Source organism: Leishmania martiniquensis, chromosome 36 (assembly GCF_017916325.1).
Source record: "Leishmania martiniquensis isolate LSCM1 chromosome 36, whole genome shotgun sequence".
In the NCBI taxonomy this organism is placed as follows: domain Eukaryota; phylum Euglenozoa; class Kinetoplastea; order Trypanosomatida; family Trypanosomatidae; genus Leishmania; species Leishmania martiniquensis.
The window spans coordinates 900,120-918,779 of NC_090171.1; the positions used below are offsets into that span (position 1 = coordinate 900,120).

Below are 18,660 nucleotides of genomic sequence, written 5' to 3' on the forward strand. Positions count from 1 at the left end.
TCACCTATCCGCGCTCCCTTGCCGATCTCTCCCGCCTCGCTTTCCCTTTAACGAAGGGTCATGGTCGGCTTGATTGTTATTCCTCTTCCGGTCCCCTCTCTGGCCTCATTCACTGACCTAAGCGAGCTGCTTTGCAGCCTGCTTGTGTGGGGAGGGGGGTAGGCGGGGGGAACGCTCTCTCCTGCCTCTCGTCCATCGCCGCATCCTCTGTTTCTTCTCGCTCGGTGTGGACAGAGGAGTGCTCTTGAGGGGGGAGGTGTCGACGGCACGCACGCCTGTCGCAGCGGTTTTGCGCTCGCTGTAGCTCCTGCTCGCCCTCCCCCTTTTTAACGCCTACGCTGCCGCCGCTCTGGACAGGAGCGCCTCTTTTTCTGTCTTTTGACTTCTCTGAAGGCTCTTTGGTTTCTCTCGATCAAATAAAATCGCTCTCCCTCTCCCCCTCTCTCTCGGTCAACCTGCCTCTGAAATACGCTGCTTCCACGGCACCCACACCGCTTACCCCCACCACCATCACCACCGCCTCCGCCTTCCTCCTCTCCACCGCTTGGCCGCGTGGGTGCTGGTGAAATTTCCTGCGCACGGAGCATGCGGGGAGGTTTCTCGTACCTGAGCGTCGTCCCATCTTCATATCTTTAGAAGAGACTAGTCGCAGGCGGCCCCTACCGCCTGTGAACAGCTACTCAACCCTCTTCACCACAGCCGATCACTCTCCACCTTTCCCGAAGCTGTGCAGAGGGCGGTGATCGGATTGCTCGAGGGATCATCGTTGAATCTTGCCAAAGTCCCCCCTTACCATTTTCCTTGCACGTGCACACCGGTCTCTGCGTCGCGTGGGCTCATCTCGGTGCCTCTGTGCTTACCCAAGGTGGAGGCCTTGGACGCCCAGAGGAGATGAGCCATGATGTCACGCGCGACCGCCCATCGAGCTTGCCGCGTAACTGCTCCTCGAGCGGTGATGGCGGGCCGGCCGGCGCATCGACGCTGACAGCATCGGCAATAGCTGCACTGGCGCACCCTGCGTCGAGTACGCAGGGCAGCTCCGTCAATGTCGCCAGCAGCGGCCATTCCTTGTGTGAAAGCCACAGTGCTGATGGCGGCACTAGCACGTCTGAGATCTTAATCGACGCGCCGTGCTCAGAAAGGGAGCGCAACCCCGACTTCAACTTGTACAAGCTGCCGATTGAGGAGCAGTTCGACCTGATCGAGAAGGAGTTCGCGGCTATTGAGTCAAGTACCATGAACTCGCGGCTGTACAACTTCACCACTTCTAACGCCAACCCAACGAAGAACCGCTACATCAACGTCCTCGCCAACGAGGAGACGATCTTTCCCCCAACATGCTCAGCATCCGCGCTGACGGCAAAGAGCGGGCCACAACTGCCCACGCCCCGTTGCCCGCCCTCGAGGGCATCAGCCCCCATGTCATCAATCAAGTCCCTCACCTCCACAGCGCAGAAGGTGTGGGGGGCCGCCGAGCAGCGCCTCCGAGGCACTCTGCGTGGCAGCACCTCACCGAGAAGTGCCGAGGGCAAGGAGCGATTCGCCACAGACTGCGTCGCCAAGGAGCGTCCGCAGTGCTACATCAACGCCAACGTAGTGGACATGAGTGTGGAGCCTGTGTTTGTGGCCTCTCAGGCGCCGGTGCAGGAGTGCATTGAGGACTTTCTCTCTGTCCTCTACAGCTGTGAGGTGACGCTTGTACTGATGCTGACTGAGCTGGAGGAGGCTGGGCTCGTGAAGGCAGACCGGTACTGGCCAGCCGACGACGCACCGGCTGACAGGATCGAGTCTTTCGGCAATATGTGCGTGTATAAGGATCAGCAAGACCCATACGCATACGACGCCGCACACGAACTCGTGCGCCGACCGTTCTATATGCGCCCCTCCGCTGAGCCTATGGCGCATGCACACAAGGTGGTCATGTACCAGTACGTGGGCTGGCCTGATCGTGGTGTTCCAGACAGCACTGAGTCCTTTGAGGAGCTCTTGAAGATTATTCACCATCATGTAGCAGCTTCACCGGCCTCACGTGAGGCAGTGGCTGGGCTGGAGAGCACTGCCCGCGTATCCATTACCCTCAGCAGCAGTACCGACAACGGCTCCAAGAACACCAGAAGTAGCATCGGAGCCGGAAGGCTGACGCCTCCAGTCTTTGTGCACTGCAGTGCGGGCATTGGCCGCACCGGCACTCTTATTGGGGCCTACACGGCCATCAAGCTGACAGAGGCCGGGCTGCTGACGAACACAAGCATCCGGCGCATTGTGACGGACATGCGCAAGGCTCGGTTTGGCATGGTGCAGCGTGTGGAGCAGTACATGTTCCTTTACATGATTGTTCTGCAACACATGGGGGTAGACGCGCGCAAGTTCAGCAGGCGCATGCAGCCGCGGGCGGATCTGTACAATATGCGGTGGATGGAGGCAAGGCAGAAGGCGCTACTCGAGGCCCGTGCGGCAAAGCGTTAAGAGCGGCGCCGAAAAAAAAGAAATGAAAAGCAGTGAAGGGATCAGCGTAGGCAATGGTATACCTGTGTTGGGGACAGGGGTGAACGTTGCTCTCTTTCTCTGCATCTCTTTCTCTGCAGTATCTGTGGGGACGCGAAGCCTTGCCGTTTTTTTTTTTCGACGGCGCACACGCACCTTCTCCTCTATATATACATGAATGGAGCGCACAAACACAGCTTTCTTCACAGCTCCTTGGGCATCCTTCAACGATGCGCGTGTGACCTCTCGAGATGGAACACGGTCTTGCTGTCAGCGTTCTCCGACTTGCACAGTGGAGACGCAATGCTCGCTCAGAGGCTGGGACATTCCAATCCGCGCAGGCTCAAGGGGGTGGGGGAGGCACGAGTGTGTTTGCTCACTTCCGTTTTCGTTGACAGAGCGCGATGCGCTCAACGATGACAGGTGAGTCGAGCCCGTCTACCTATTGGCGTCTCGGCGGCAGCGATAACTGCTGTCTCTCCTTATTTCCCCCCTCCGTTCACAGAGCGGCTCGTTCTCTCCCTCTCCTTTCTGTCTTCCATGTGAGCGGTACTTCGCCTTAAGGCGCCCAAGCGCGACTCGGGCAGTGCTGGAGCCGCACGAGGGAGTAGCACGCACGTGAGTGACCCCCCCTCCCCTCTCCCCCATGGGGGTGGGGGGAGCCCTGTCCGAGTCCTTTGTCCACCCTCCTGCTGTCAAAACACTCGTTGTGAGTTTCCTCATAAATAAGCGTACGTCTGCCTGTGTGTGCGGCGCGGGCCGTGAGCTTTCGTTCTTGTCTCATATTCGCGCAGACGGCTGGCTCTCTCCCTCCCTCCCCCGCCCCCCACACACACCACACAGACTCATGTACCAGCACCGCCTTCTGCCCTTCGAGGCCTCGCCGACAACGTCTGAAACGGAGGCGAGGAGTGTGTGGGGCAGCCTCTGCACTGCAGTGTGTGAAACAGAATCTCCATAACAAATGTGGACGAAGAAAAAAAAAGCAACGCTACACTTCATGCGGAACTGGGCACCTTTTACAAGGCAGCCAGTCAAAGGGAGGTGCTCGGCACTCCACTTCGCACCTCCCAGGCTCAGCATTAAAGGAATCGGCGGAGTGAGTAGAGGGACACTGTAGCTTTCGCGCGCCCTGTTCACCCCTCTAAGTACGCCCTCTTACAGTCCTCGCCCCTCACCTCAAGCCACGAAGCTGAGGCGTCGAGCGTGCGTGTGCGAGGGAGGGGGAGTAGCGCTTCTTTCGTCGCTGCTGCACACAGTCACGACGGCGACTTGGAGCAGAAGGGAAGCCTTCGCACACCTGCGGGCCATCTCCGCTTCAGCCTACCTCGCTGCTCTGCCCCTCCTCATATACCCTTTCACCCACACTCTTTTGGCCCACGCACCAGCGCACCTCCCGCATGGCATCATCAAGGTCGAAAAACGAAAGCAAAGGCGGAGATTCGGCGAAGGAGAGAGAGCATAATAGAGGGCCACTGTCAATCGACATTCGACCGGCAACTGGAGTGTCCGTCGCGCGCCGCCCAGCACCCACAGAAAGGCGCCAATGCCCGGATCTCCGATGGATGGGAAACCCAGACAGTACGGGCCACCGGCGGTAGGGGACCTACCGGCACATACTGCTGCTACCGAGCGCCTCATCTGCCTCCGAAGAGGCGCGCGCCCGCTGCTGTCAACCCTACAAGCACCGGTTTCCCAGAGCGCGCAATCATCGAGGGAGCAGACCACGGCAGGCATACACCTGTGCGCGCCGTCTTTTCAGTCGGAACGTTCGCAGGTATCTCTGCCGACCGTGAGGGCCTGTACGCACTCCCACGTTACGACGACGGCGGCTTCAGCTGCTACGCCCGTGCCACGCCCGCATAGAGGCGGCCCACTTCACCTTCCGAGCCCGTGCTCGTCCGTAAGGTCACCGCTAACGTCATCGACTTCATCATCGTCTCCAGCACCCGCGGCCGTTGCAGCTGCAGCTGCAGCAGCCGCCTTGCTGAGGATTCGAAACAAAAATGCTAGCGGTCTTGCAGCAGGCAGTGATACCAGCGGCCAGCCCTCGCGTTCGGAAAGCGTGCCGCAGTCCTCGTCGCAGCACTTGGCCCCCGCACCCCCACTGAAAGCAGTGCAATCGTGTCTGCCGCCAAATCACCTTCCCCGGCCACACCTGTCGGCCGTCACCGCCACGAGTCGAACGGCGGGAGAGCCGCCCACGCGGAGTCACACCACCATCTCTTCTGTGAACCTGTCGCCGCAGTGCGTGTTCCCGTCATCGCAGAATACCCTGGCATCGGGCGCGCCCCTAGCAGCGATGGACCTATACCGAAAGGTGCTGGGGCCGGCCGAGTACGAGGTCGGACACAGCGGCGTCTTTGGACGGGCGGCGCGCACACAAGCGGGGCTGAAACGGCCGCGCGAGCCGGACGTCTCCGAAATATCCGATGATGAGGATGACAGCAACGATGGTGGCGATGGCGGGCACAGGGACTCCATCCGCTCCTCATCACTCTCCCCCTCTTGCTCCTCTTCCTCCATGGAGAAAGCATCTGCATTGCCACGTGTGAGGAGCGACGCAGATGAAGGTCTACCTCGCGCTCTCGGAGAGGGAGACGATGTGATTCAGGGTCGTGCAGGGCGCGTCGACGACTGGGCAACGCGCCCCACGGTTGCCTGCCCAGGTCTACTCCCCCGTCCTGTCGGGATAGATGAAAGCCCCGCGCCACGGCCGCAGCACACTGTGGGCCCTGGTGGGTTGCCGCCACACTGGGCCACCGCGCCGTCAGAAGAGGAGGTTGGGCAGGCGACCTTCGACGGAGATACGGAGGAAGACGAAGATACGGGAGCGGATGAAGAGACCGGAGAGGAAGATGGAGGGCGCGGCCGGCGAAACGTGGTTCAAAGCGATCCGCTCCGTGTCGTTGTCGATTTCGATCAGCTAAAAAGAGTCTCAGCAGGCATGAGATCGACTGTTGCAGCCGCTCCCAGTAGTGGTGGTGCCCTGCAGCAGACTGAGGAGGTGGAAGCGCTGCTCGCAGATGACGAGGAGCGGGTTGGGCTGCAACGCAACGCCAGCCAGGATGGTAAGAAGAGTTGTCTTATGGACACAGAGCGCGAAGCGCATGAGATCGAAAGCGCACGCGCTTTCCTGCAGAAGCGAGAGCGGGCCGACGTTCAGCGGCGTGCGGCGCAAGCGGCACACACGCCCGCACCGCCATCAGAGCTTCTCCTCGATCTCCTTCAGCATCTTCCCAGCGCGCCGGGCCGTGTGATTTACAACCGAAGCAGCTGCCCGCCCGCCACCACCACTAGCGGCTTCAGCGACGACTTTCACAAGGAGGTGCAGAAGTTCATGACGCGTATAGTGCTGCAGCGCGATGGACGCACCGGATATGAAGCACAGCCATCTGCCTGTGTTTCCGAAGCAGCGGTGGTGCATCAAGATGGTGTCCGCTCTGGTCGTCATGGCTTTACTCAGCAAAAATGTGCAAAGAAGAAACAAAAGGAGGCTGAAGCTGAGCAGCTCGTCGAGGCTGTCGAGAGGGGTATTGCCGCCGATGTGCGCGATGTTGTCGCTTACTCCCGGTTCGTCATGCAGGAGCAGCTGCATCAGGAACGGCGAAAGGCGCCAAAGCGTTGCTCGCCACTTTCGAAGACGGCAGTCGAAGCCTCAGAGAGGGGCCGCTGCGCTCTTACGGAGATGGGCACTGATGGCGGCGTGGCGGCTTCCGATCAGCACCAACAACTCGCTGAGCTGCGCGCGGTGGTCGAGAAGAAGCTCAGCATCATGCGCGCCGCTGTAGAAGCTGCGGACAAAGAGGGCGACGCCGAGAGTGCTGCCCTGCGCACTAAGGGCGCTGAAGGCGGCGAAAGTGATGCGAAGGAGGCGCCGGTCGCGCGTGAAGCAGCGCCGCAGAGCGCCAAGGCGAGGCTTGTCGCGGCCCACGCTCGATTCATGGATATCGTGCGCAACGCTGCGGCGTACCGCCGCGAGAAAGCGGAAGCAGCTGAGGCCGCGGAGAAGGGACTCGAGGCCACCGTGGCAGCGTGGAGAAGGTCCTACGATACGCTGCTGACGCGCGAGCTGAATCGTCACTGGACGGGGACGAGACCAGAGAAACAATCGCGGACGGAGGCGCGGCAGCGACAACCCGAGAAGCACCAGAGGACACAACGCCACCAGCCATCAGCTGATTTATGGGAGATGACAAAGGGGCTTAGGAAAAGTGAGCGCAAGCGGCTGCATGAGCTTTTCAAGGCGGCGGCGAGTGCGTTCCCCGCTCCATCCTTTGAGTACCGTCCACCCCCATCGACGTTTCCGGAGTAGACTCGTTCCTCCTCCCTTCTGCCCTCTCTTTTGAGACCGACGCCATCACTGATGAGCCGCAACGCGTCGGTGGGGCGGAGAGAGCAAGGTGCGCATAGGAGCAACGACAGACAGTTCCCGTGGCGCTCCTTGTCTCCGCACGCGCTCTCAAAATAAAAAGGGCAAGTGCATACGCGCGTACGCAGAGGGGCACTTACTTTGCTTTACCTTTTACGTGTCATCTCTCCGGGAGCGAAGAAGAAATGGAGGAGGAGGAGGGGTGGGGGGCAAGGAGGATGGCCACGCGTACCCGAAATACCGGGCTGTAGATGTGTACGGCCACTGCATGTAGGCCTCAAACTGGCCTCCTTTTGTAGTTTGGCGCTTGCTTGCTTCTTTCGCCACTCATGTTCCATCGAGCCTCATCGGCTGGCACTCCCCTGCTGCTGTTCCCCTCGGTGGCTTGCTCTGTCCACCGGTGCTGCCGCTGTAGCTGCTGTAACACCTGAGGCTTTCGGCCCTGCTCTCTCTCCCTCTCTGTACCGTCCACCCCACCGACTCCTTTTCTGCCCTCTCTACCCTATCGCTCAATTCTTCTCGCCCCTCTTCTGCCTTCGCAGTTTGAGGCGCAGCGAGATCGTGTGTGGGGGGGGAGGGGAGGGAAGTGTCACCTCAGAGGGTGTACGCCCGTGTTTGTTCTCTCTGCACCTTTATAGTCATCAATACCCACGATGGAGGCGCTGTTCTACGACCACACCACCACCAGCCAGGCAGCCAGGCAGGCAGACCTTCGCCAGGCCATGCAAGCATTTCTGGCGGACGCCGCCTCTCGGTCGGCCGTGCAGCTCGTCGGCCTCTCTGTGCACATTCCCGTTCCGTCTGCCGTGACTGCGGCCGCGCATAGTGTCAGCGGCAGCCGCACCGCTAGGGGCACATCCGCGTCGCATGAAGACATAGCTGTGGCGGCACGGGGTGCTGTGGCAGATAAAGAACATGCAGCGGCCGTGCCGCCACCTCCCGCGACTTCCCGTCGATGTCGCACGGCACAGAAGCTGGCCTGGTGCGCCTGGGAAGCTGACCGACGCCTTCGCCAGGCAGCGGAGGACGCCGCGGAGATCAACATGTGGATCGCACACGGTGATCTCTCTGCGCCACTGAAGGCCGGTGGAGGGCGCACCAGGTCCTCTGTCGGCTCTCCTGTCCTCGTTCCCGTAGCCTTCTTGGCTCCGTGTACTCGTGACGACCTCGTAGTCTATGAGAGTTGGCAGCGCTGTGCTGAGGCATGCATCGAGGTACCGACCGCTGACGTGTCGCGCGGCCCCGTATCGCGAGCCACTCGCATGCTCTCGCCACTGCGCTGCGCTGGCCTCATCGCCCTTTCGCTTGGCGCCCCATCACTGCTCTTATCTTGGGCGGAGCGGTCGGCGCGCTGCCACCTCGAAAATCTTCTCCTTCCTCATCAGAGCCTTCTCATGGATCTGTCGTGGTGGGTGGAGGCGACAAGTGAACGCGCAGCCGGCAGCCGCGTGAGTAGTGCCGTGCTGCGCGACCTCTTCATAAGCGACGTCCAGCCTTCTCTGAAATTGCCGAAGGGAGACAGTCGGTGTGCGGTGTGGATCTCGTATGCCGCCCTCCTGGCGTCGCTGCATCCGTCGCTGCCCAACAGCGGCGACGGTGCCAGGATGAAGGACGTCAGCATGAGCGAGCGTGGTAAAGGGAATGTGTCACCAGGAAGGCGTGAGTGGGGCACGGCGTGTGGCAGTATCGCCGGCGTGGATGAGCAGGCGTTCACGACGACATACACCCTGATCCGCCAGCTGCTCAGCTCGCTGAACGCGAGTCGTTCCGGTGCTGTGGGTCGCACGCAGCTCCTGCGCGTTGTCCTTAGCTATGGGGGCCACTGCTCTGCGTTGCAGCGCCGACTCGTGCACACGTGCAGTCGCACGGCGTGCGGACCCATGCGGGCAGACGCAGCACTGCTGCACACACGGTCACTGGTTGACGTGCACGCCTTGTTTGGGGTGCTTGCCGGCCAGGACACAGTACACATGTACAACGAAGCCGCCGCGTTCGTTCGCACGGCGCGACGTCGCGCGAGCGCCGGCCAGGCAGTGCAGCAACGACATCGACTCATCGCTCTGCAAAGCGCCCAAGTTAAGGTCACCTTGCCCACCCCTTCCACCGCCTGCGGCACCGACAGCGAAGCGTTGGCGTCTGATGCGGCAAGCGTATGTAGCAACGCCTTTGTGGAGCGAGGTGCCAGAGCGCTTGCTCGAAAGCTGCGACGATGGGAGAACAAACGACTGGGCAAAACGGGGAGCCAGGGGGCGCGTGCCCACTCGCACGTCAAGGCAACAAAGAGGGCGATGGCGCGAGTGCAAGCGAAGGCCTGCGCTGCTGATTCTGAGAGTGTTCTCTCGCGCGCTGTTGAAAGGGCTGGCGGAGCAGCAACGCGCGGCAAGGCCGGGAAAAAGCGCCGAGCTGAGCTGCTGGCGTTAGGGGAGGGTTGCCCTTCCGCTGACACCGTCGAAGGGTTGTCGCCGCGGCGGAAGCAGAGAAAGACGGGTACGGCGACTCTCAGCTCAACGCCGCCTATCGACACCGCGCTCAAGTGGAGCGAGGATGTGACTGGGAGTGGCTAAAGTATTTGCGCTGGTGCTGCCGCGCTACCCAAACCATAAAGTGCTCGTCGTGCCGATCTTTTCGCTTGCCGCTTAACAAAGGCTGCTGCTGAAGTAGCCCTCCGTGGCATGTGGAGGCTAACGCATGTGCGTAGGCGTAGGCAATGGAGGCGTACGCGGAGCTGCTGCATGTCTGAAGCAGAACAGCGCGCTCTTCAACGGGCTGCGAAGGGGCGACCGAGGGAGGAGGGGAAGCGCGCTGGTGGTACGGCCGTCTCGTCTTACGCCTCCTCTCTTCCTTCCAGGTGAACTGTTCCCTCCCTTCGTGTACCTATCGACTTTACCGCACTGTGCCGCTACAGAGGTGTGTGTGTGTGTTTGTGCCGGGCAAATGCGGAGACGCACAGACGGCCGAGGCAACGCCATCACAGTGTCAGAGCGTTGTCCCTCCCTTTCTCTCACTCTCTCTCTGCTTCCGCACACCGCTCCCGATCAACCACCGCTGTCGACCCCCCCTTCCTTTGCTTGTGGCTCACCTCCCCGTCCTCTGTCCTTCTCCTGGCCCCTATGCGTTTTTTTTTGGGGGGCTCATACCGTCATGAGGCCGCGTATTCGGGACGGAGTCCAAAGCCAATCGAAAAGAGCATTCCCCAACACTCGAAAGCTCACGCAAGCCACTGCGGCGCGCGTCAGCACCGGAAGAGGCCCCCATCCCCCATTACCCCTGCATGCACACACCACAGCAAATCGCATTGGTATCTTTTTCGCTCTATTTCTCCTCTGCGTCATCGACAACAGAAATATATACAATATATATATATACATACACACACACGCGCACCTTCACACACCTCATCTACGCGAAGAGCTCCCCGTCATTCCTTCCCTTTTTCGCTATTCGTCTCCGTGTCCGATCCGTTTCTCATTTTCGAGAGTCGCTCTCTCTCTTCCTGTTCCTCTCTCCCCCACCCCCTTCTCTGCAGCGATGAGTAAGGCGTTCAACTACGACAGGGGCAACGAAAAGCCCGGCAAGGCCCCTGTAGCCGCGAATGCAGGCATTCCCATAAGTGACGGCCTTGCAGGCACGTATGGTAACACTACCCAGTACGGGTATCCGCAGGCAGAGGTCAACTACGACCCGCTCGCTGGTCCGCCAGTAGAAGGCGTTCCGCTGTACCCTGAAGCGGCGTCGAATGCAGCGCAAACACCGCGGCTCCAGCGCTTCCGCATCCAGGGCTTCAAGGACGTGTGGGCCACGATCCTCTTCGCCGTCTTTGTCCTCTTCTCGATTGCGTGGAGTGTTGCGCAGCTCGCCACGTACCGCTTCGACCGCGGCACGCCTGGCCAGTCTCCGTTCACTCCGACAGAGAATCAGCCTGGTCTGTTCTGGTTCGTGATTGCGTGCGTCTTCTCTGCGGCTGTTTCGGTCGTCAGCTCGATGGCGATGCTCATCGTTGCGCAGCGCATTCCTGTCGAACTGATTTATATCGCCAACTTCATGACCATTGCAATGTTTCTCATCTCGGCGGTGGTCGCATTTGTGCGGGTGCACGTTGTCGCTGGCATCATTATGGTTCTATGCACCGTCTTTCAGGCTGTGTGGCTCTTCTTGGTCCGCCACCGTATTCCGTTCGCGGCCGCGCTGCTCAAGGCGTCTGCAAAGCTCATCATCGCGTACAAGTTCACGTTCGTGCTGAACCTCGCGCTCTGTGTGTTGTCATTCGGCTACGTCGTGCTCTGGGGCTTCGGCATGGCAGCGCCGATCGATCGATTCTACAAGGACCAGGGTAACGGCGGCTACGGTGTCGCGATAGGCCTGCTTGCCTTCACCTTGATGTGGGTGTCACAGGTGATACCGAACGTCATGCACGTGACGACCGCCGGCCTGGTGGCGACGTGGTACTTCGCCGGCTTGAACAACATGCCTCGAAACCCCACGCTGGCTTCGTTTAAGCGTGCCACGACAACGAGCTTCGGCTCCATCTGCTTCGGCTCCCTCGTTGTTGCCATCATTCAGTTCCTTCGCTGGCTGGTCGAGAGCTCTGGCAGCGACTACGAGAACGGCTTCTTGCGCTGCCTTCTCGAGTGCATGCTTCGATGCCTGCAGAGCATTGTCGAGTACTTCAACCGCTACGCGTTCGTGCACGTCGCCATCTACGGCTGCAGTTACATCGAGGGTGCGAAGCGTACCTTCGCACTTTGCCAGCAGTGCTTCTTTGCCGCCTACTTCAATGATTGCCTCGTGACACCCACGTTGAATATGTTCACCCTCTCCATTTCGCTTCTGTTTGCGCTCCTTGCTGGCGCAATCTCTCGTTCATGGCCGATGGGCGTGCTCGTGTTCCTCGTCGCGGCGATAGTGCACTCACTCTTTTTCACGGCCGTGGATAGCGCCGTGACGACGGTCTTCGTGTGCTTTGCGGAGTCCCCCGAGGCACTGCGTGAGTCGGACCCGCAGTTGTACAGCTCCATCTACGCTGCCGACGCGAACGGCACGCACAACAACGCGCCGCCACCGGTATAGAGGCCAAACAAGAAAATAAAAAAAACTGAAGGGGTCACGAGGACACTGAAATCGGGCAGGGCTGCAAACGTCGATCAGCCAAAGTGACGTGGCCCGTGCGCTGTTGTCTTACCTGCCTCAGCCTCGCATGCTCGGGCGGGGCAACTGCTGCGCCCCACACTTAAACCCCAGCCCGCCGTCTTCCGTGATGCCTTTTTCCTCTCCCCCTCTCTTATCAGCCCCCCTAAACACACACACCTCCCCGCTTACATTCGGCAGATTTCTTCTCTTCCCCCCTCACCCGCCTCCTTTACTCCTTGCCGTATTTGTTTCAAAGCGAATGGCGCCCAACTTGTGTAAAAATGTTCCGCGCACGTCCGCGTGTTGGCTTGGTTCTGAATGTCTGTCCTGTACGGGTTTTGCGGGCTCAGTTCATTTTCTTTCGCTTCCTTCACTCTCTTTTTTCTTCGCTTGCCCCTCCCTCCCCCTTTTTTTCACAGGAGACGCCCGTTTGAGGCAGCCACTGAGAGCCTCCCTCGTCACATCTCTTGCGCCAACTCATCACTCGCATGGCCTTTGGCGCGCTCTGCACCTTCTTGGGCATGAAGAGCGCTTTCGCGCTGGCCGCCGCCTCCGCGGCATCTCTATGTCTCTCAGCGTCTCTCTCTCCCTCAAGCTCATGCCTGTCCTGTTTGTATCTTCTCGCGTGCGTCTATTTGCTTCGGTTAACCTCTGTCATCTTCACTCGTACGCTTTTTTTCTTGTATTTGTGTGTGTGTGTTGCCGGATACTTTAGATTGGCTCGGGTGCACTGGTGGATGGGTGCGAAGAGGGGTTGCTGCATCGCAAGATGTTGCCGTGTGGATAGCGCCTCATCTTTGTGAATTTGCTTTAGGCTCACGTGCCTCCTCCCCCTCTCCTCTCTTCCGCACAAGCGCACGCAGAGAAGCAGTTCCTGACGCAGTCGGGCCTTGAGCGGCACAACGTCCCCCTCCCCTCCCTTTCCGGAAGAGGAAGAGGAGGCGGGAGAGGGGAGGGGACTGGTGATGCTCTGCTTTGTGGAGTTGTTCCGTTGAGCGAGAGTGGCCGCTCTCAGCTTTCCTCTTCGCCTCTAGCCAGCTAGTTGGTAACCACGCCACATGAAGCAAGGAGAAGGCGGCGTATGTCTGGGTGAGCATATTGGGTATGGCGGCACGAAGAGCCCCTCCTCCCCACCCACCCACCCTGCGCCTGCCGTCTCCTTCATCTCAAGGTTTGCTCAGCGCGCCTTCCGCTCAGCTTTTAGCGGTGCGTAGCAGGCGTCGCTCTATGGTTCCCTTTCCCCTCTTTCGTGTACGTGTGTATGGTCCAATGTGACTCGACGTGGGGGGAGGGCGGAGGTCATCGGTTCTCAGAGGGGGAGATGGGGAGGAGGAAGAGTTGGGCAAGGGCTTCGACTTGGCGTATGTATTCCAGCCGTCGCCTTGCAGAGTCGGCAACGCGGCAGCTGGTTCGCCGTCGCTAGCAGCGCCCATCGTTCCCTTCCGATGATCTGCTGTACAATCGCTCGCCGACTTCTGCTGCTCTTTTCTGGCCTCAGCCATCCTTCCTCTGGCGACGCGTTTGCCCCTTTCTTTTCTTTTCCCCGTACGGCCGGCCGAATACACCGACACGCATCTGCACTCCCGAGCCCCCAACCCTCCCTGTGCGTCGGACAGCCACCGCTGCAACAGCAACTCACTACGCCAAAGCAGAGGCGAACCTGACCAGAAGCTCGATCGTCGCTGCTTCAGTGGGCTCGTATCTCCATCACAGCGCCAAACGCCGCGCCTCCGAGCCTCTCTGTCTGTGTTTTTCCTCTTCTTCCTCTTTCAGCTCCTCCATCATACGGCCTCCTCTTGAGGTTAGGCATCAGCACACGCGCGGTGGCGCACCTCTCTCCCAAATATGTTTCGCGGTCACACCTTCTTAGTCTCGCTCACAGCGTCGTCGCTGACGGTGGCAGAGCTTACGCACAATGGCGGCCGCGTGCTGTATGAGTTGGAAGACAAGATCCCCGTTACATGCGTCATCATCTCCAGCGATAACCAGCCGGGCACTCCAGCGCGCTGCAGTCGCGGCTGGGCGACCTCAAATGCTCTGCCGGCAGCCATTGAGGACCACGTGCGTGCCAACCGCATCACTGTAGTGTATGAGCATTGGGTGCATGAATGCGTGTGCAAGAACCGTCTCTTGCTGCCGTGCCGAGACTATCCCGACACTGTCGCGTACGACCCGTACTTGTTTGCCCGCATTCACTTCACGACGACGCAGCTGCCGATGCAGCTGAAAGCGAACATTATCGCGCTTATGCAGTTCTATGGTGCCACGTACCACAACCACCTACTGGACATGACCAACTTGCTGGTGCACAGTCACACGCGCCTTTTGCCCGCCGCCCGAAGGAGCGTAGCCCCCAGCGCTCTTGCACCCCCGCCCCTCGTTGGTGACCGTCACGACGCAGTGGAGCTGGCGTCAATCAAAGAAGGAGAGGCAGCGAACATTGGTTCGGGCGAGCGGTGGTCGACAGGCCCATCAGGCGACAACGCGGCCGAGGCAGCTAAGCCATCACTGTCAAAGCTCGCCGTTGCTCGTCAACTCGGTATACCCTGCGTGACACCTCAGTGGGTGCAGCTTTGCGTGAACGCTTGCAAGCTGCTACCAGCAGAATCGGCTCTGGCGCCTACACTACCTCCTCAGACCCCGTTGCATCCCTCTACCAACCCCAACGCAACAATGCTGAGTGATGCACCAGCGTTGAGTGTGACTGATGCGAACGAGATTCCTCCCTATGAAGAGGAGGCGGATCGATGGATCAGCGAAGTATTAGCAAGCGCTTCGCGCTCGGCCTGCCCGCATTCTCGAAGCGCCGCCACGGACGCGTATTCGGCGCACCCCGAGACTCCGTTGTCTTGCACTGTGTCAAGCAAAGAGGAGGACGGAGAGGTGCGTCACGCGCCCAAGGGGGCTGCGCAGCTCTCGCCATCCAGTGCATCCGCCTCGAAGACGCGAAAGCGTCGTCGGGCGCGTTGACGGAATGCGGAACGAAAGTGGGAGAGTAGAAGGTGCTGATAGGGGCAGAGATTTGGTAGTGCTGCATCCGTCCGCGCCTTCTCCCTTCCCCGACAGCGATGTCTCTGAGCAGGGCGCCCGCGCAGTTTCCTGCCGCTCTCGTCAGATGGGCCGCAAGGCTTGACGGGGCAGCGGGCGGCAGTCTGAGGATGACATAGTGATAATGGCGAGTGTCATGATAGAAGCACGCACGCACGCATACACCGTGAGGTGCATGTGCACATAGACGCACAGAAGAATACGTTGCCGGTGCGAAGTAACCAGGCACACGCCGTATCAGAGAAACGTGAGGGGGCTGTGTGTGTGCGGGGGAGGGGGGGGGCAAAAAGAGTAATCAAAACGCCGAGAGACGAGCAGCACCAGCGAGAGAATTTCTGCGTGCCTGTGTACGCGGCTCGTGGCGCTTGCCGTACTCATGTGGCGGGTATAATTCACCGTGTGCCTCTTCCTCACCACCCCTTTCCGTCCGCCTCCCCCCCATGACATACCCCCTTTTGGCGCCTTCGCATAGTGTTTCTGCCTTTGGATCTGGAGCAGTTGCTAATTTGAGGAAAGGGTGCGCGATCGCCCTCGCTGCCTCCCCTTTTTTTTTTGCTGGAGCAAAGTGTCGTGGCTGAGGCAGATGCCTCCGCTCCTCCTTTTCCCCAGAGGCGTTGCGCATGTGCTCTCTTATGTGCGTGAGGTAGTCGAAGCTCCTTGCTTGGCGAAAGGTGGGTATAGGCATGTTGCCGCTCACTTCGCCTCTTTCCAGGTTACCATTCAACGCGTTCCGCGCACCGCCAATCCTTTCAGCGGAGACAGCAATCGCAAAAATAAAAAACACTGCAAACTGAGCGAGCGATAATTGACCTCTGCAGTTTCCGCTCCATCTCGACGCAGCGGCCTCCTTTGCCATCCTCTGTGGTGATAGGTGTTGCGCACTCCATTTTGATGGGGAGTGGTGAACGGGGCGCGGCTCCGCGCGCGCCTTACCCCATTGCTGCCACCCTGCCACTGTGTATCCCTTTTTTCGTTTGCTTGTCGCATATGGCGACTGCTCCGCGTACTAACCAACCGCATTGCCCCGTGTCTCTCATGGGGACTCGCATCAGCAGATGGTGCAGCACCAAGCCACACCTATTACACACACACACACTCGTTGTTTTCGACTCTTTTTTTTTTTCGTTTGCTCTAATCCTTTCTGCAGGCACCCTCGCAGAAAGTCAGCCGCCTTGGGGCTGTGGTTGTTGAGCCTGCCATCGCTGTCGCGGCTTCTCCTGCCTGCCAAACACACACACACACCACCCCCAGTCGAGCAACTGCCCGCGGTGGGCGGCACTTTCTTTCAGGTTTGTCGGGAAAGTGAGCCGACCATTGCCCTGCTTTGGAATCGATGCCAATGAACGCGCAGGCGACGCTCAAACATTTCTCCAGCGCGCTCCTCTCGGCGGGCGGCGGGGCCACCGGCCTCAGCGCACCCGCTGCCGCCTCCTCCTCCTCGACACTGGCGACGTCGAGCAACTTCTTCTCCCTCATCCAAGGCTACATGATCCGTATACTCCCGCGTGATGGGAATATGAAGGTCCTCCTCGTCGATGACGGCGCGCTGCCAATGATTGCTTCTGCCCTCTCGCAGACGGAGCTGCTCAAGCACGGAGTATACCTCGTCGAGTCTCTCAACAGCGCCGCGCGGCAACGGAATTTGATGAAGATGCTGCGGTGCTATATGCTGCTGCGACCAAGTCTCGCGAGTGTGGAGGCGGCGTGTGTGGAGTTGCGCATGGCAAAGTACCGAAGCTACCACATCTTCTTTTGTGGTGCGGCCACCGCGGAGATGCTGGATCGCCTCGCGCATGCTGACAACGAATCGCTAGTGGAGCAGGTGCAGGAGGTGTTCTGCGACTTCAACGCGGTCAATAAAGACGCCTTCACGCTAGAGACGCCGCCGCCGTCATCGCTTGTGTCCTCCTTCATGTCTGCCTCGCAGGTGCGCCGGCTAGCGGAGGGGCTGGCGTCACTTATGGTGGCGCAGCGCCGACGGCCGTGGATTCGCTACCAGAAGAATAGCCCGTTCGCGCAGCGCCTCGCCGCAGAGCTGCTCAGCGCTATGAAAAGTGACCCCGGCTTGTACGACTACCCTGCTCGCGACACGGTGCTGCTGCTGCTGGACCGCAGCGACGACCCGCTTACCCCGCTCCTCACACCATGGACCTACCAAGCAATGCTGCACGAGCACATTGGGCTGTGCTCCAACACGCTGAAGCTGCCGGCTGACGTCCCAGGGGCCGAGGAGGAGGGCTATGTCTTCTCCCAGCACGATGACGCCTTTTTCGCTAGCAACATGTTCAACAACTGGGGTGACTTGTGCAACAACGTGAAGAAGTACGTCGACCAGTGCAAGGAAGCGCTGAATCTCGACCGCCCGACCGCCACCCTCGAGGAGCTCAAGGCCTTTATGCAGAAAATTCCGCAGACGAAGAGCCTTACCGGATCGGTCACGAAGCACACAACGGTCACCACGTACCTCTCCAGTGTCATCAAGCAGCGCAACCTCCTCGAGATCTCTCTTCTGGAGCAGGACATGATTGCCTCCTCGGACCAGAGCAACCACTGGACACGCCTGCAGTCCTTCGCGTCGCGCGCCAGCACAAGCCAGGAGGACCTCACGCGCCTCTGCCTCATCTACCACCTTCGCTATGAGCAGCCTGGGGGTGCGTCGCAGGTGACGCCGTACCTCGACCGCGTGAGCTCCAACTACGCCCTAATTCTTCGTAAGCTGCGGGGTTATTACGGCCTTCACAGACCCACCGATCGGCTCTTTGCTGCCTCAGGCGTCATGGCGAAGATTGTGAAGACGTTTGTGGATGTCGGCAACATCTACACCCAGCACGAGCCAGTTCTGAAGCGCACCCTGCAGCAGCTGTATAGCGGCCAGCTTGACAAGGACTCGTACCCCTACTTGGCACAGCCAACCTCTTCCTCCGGCGGCGGCGGTGTCGCACCCGCAGACTACAAGCCAACAGAGGCGTTGGTGTACATGTGTGGGGGCTATACATTCGCAGAAGCCGCGCTGGTGCACGGCATTAACGCCCGCACTGCTTACAAACCAGCTGATGCGGCCTCTTTTTCGGGTGGCGGAAGTGCCATCAAGGCTGCGATCGGCGGCGAAGCCATTCTCAATACGCACTCGTATCTCGCTCTGCTCGACCAGCTGCCGTCAGCGTGAGTGACATGCAACGAGCTGCAGCTGAAGCAAGTGGGTTCCCATTGTCCCGAGGTTTTTCGAGTGCCTTGCCTTACTGTTCGCGTCGGCGCACGTTGTTGAAAAAACACCCGCCCTCTTCCCATTGCATCCCTGTTGTCGCAGCGCCTCGCCGTCCCTTCCGAGCCCGTTCGCCTCTCTCCATTTCCGCTTCAATGAAGGCCTTACCGTTATCGTCATCCTAGTATGTGCGCTTCTCATCATTGCTCCATCGCTTACCATTCTTGTCCACTTGGTGCCACCAACGTAACCCCCCTGAAAAACTGCGCGTTGCTGAGCGGCGCCGGCGCGGTGTGTGGCATCCGGACAGAAGCGCTCCGAGGTCAAAGGGCGCGAAGCGATCCGTAGCCGTGGGCCCCGAGGGGTGCACATGTGCGGCACCTCCCACACCCGACGGGGTGTGCCGATGAGGCGCAGATGCCGGGGG

At 59.9% G+C, this 18,660-nt stretch overlaps 6 protein-coding genes across 6 annotated transcripts; all 6 read left to right on the forward strand.

Annotated features, from left to right (window-relative positions):
- Positions 1-891: 891 nt before the first annotated feature.
- LSCM1_00226 (uncharacterized protein) lies at positions 892-2,466 on the forward strand (the record flags this gene model as incomplete). The annotated part of the gene is made up of 1 exon (XM_067317878.1): positions 892-2,466. The coding sequence occupies one exon, from the start codon at positions 892-894 to the stop codon at positions 2,464-2,466; it is 1,575 nt and encodes a 524-aa protein (XP_067173983.1).
- Positions 2,467-4,045: 1,579 nt separating this feature from the next.
- LSCM1_00227 (uncharacterized protein) lies at positions 4,046-6,799 on the forward strand (the record flags this gene model as incomplete). The annotated part of the gene is made up of 1 exon (XM_067317879.1): positions 4,046-6,799. One exon carries the CDS (start codon positions 4,046-4,048, stop codon positions 6,797-6,799), a length of 2,754 nt encoding a protein of 917 aa, XP_067173984.1.
- A 710-nt stretch (positions 6,800-7,509) lies between these two features.
- Positions 7,510-9,420, forward strand: LSCM1_00228 (uncharacterized protein; the record flags this gene model as incomplete). The annotated part of the gene is made up of 1 exon (XM_067317880.1): positions 7,510-9,420. The coding sequence occupies one exon, from the start codon at positions 7,510-7,512 to the stop codon at positions 9,418-9,420; it is 1,911 nt and encodes a 636-aa protein (XP_067173985.1).
- A 964-nt stretch (positions 9,421-10,384) lies between these two features.
- Positions 10,385-11,923, forward strand: LSCM1_00229 (uncharacterized protein; the record flags this gene model as incomplete). The annotated part of the gene is made up of 1 exon (XM_067317881.1): positions 10,385-11,923. The coding sequence occupies one exon, from the start codon at positions 10,385-10,387 to the stop codon at positions 11,921-11,923; it is 1,539 nt and encodes a 512-aa protein (XP_067173986.1).
- Positions 11,924-13,828: 1,905 nt separating this feature from the next.
- On the forward strand, positions 13,829-14,953 carry LSCM1_00230 (uncharacterized protein; the record flags this gene model as incomplete). The annotated part of the gene is made up of 1 exon (XM_067317882.1): positions 13,829-14,953. One exon carries the CDS (start codon positions 13,829-13,831, stop codon positions 14,951-14,953), a length of 1,125 nt encoding a protein of 374 aa, XP_067173987.1.
- Positions 14,954-16,370: 1,417 nt separating this feature from the next.
- LSCM1_00231 (uncharacterized protein) lies at positions 16,371-18,197 on the forward strand (the record flags this gene model as incomplete). The annotated part of the gene is made up of 1 exon (XM_067317883.1): positions 16,371-18,197. One exon carries the CDS (start codon positions 16,371-16,373, stop codon positions 18,195-18,197), a length of 1,827 nt encoding a protein of 608 aa, XP_067173988.1.
- Positions 18,198-18,660: the final 463 nt, after the last annotated feature.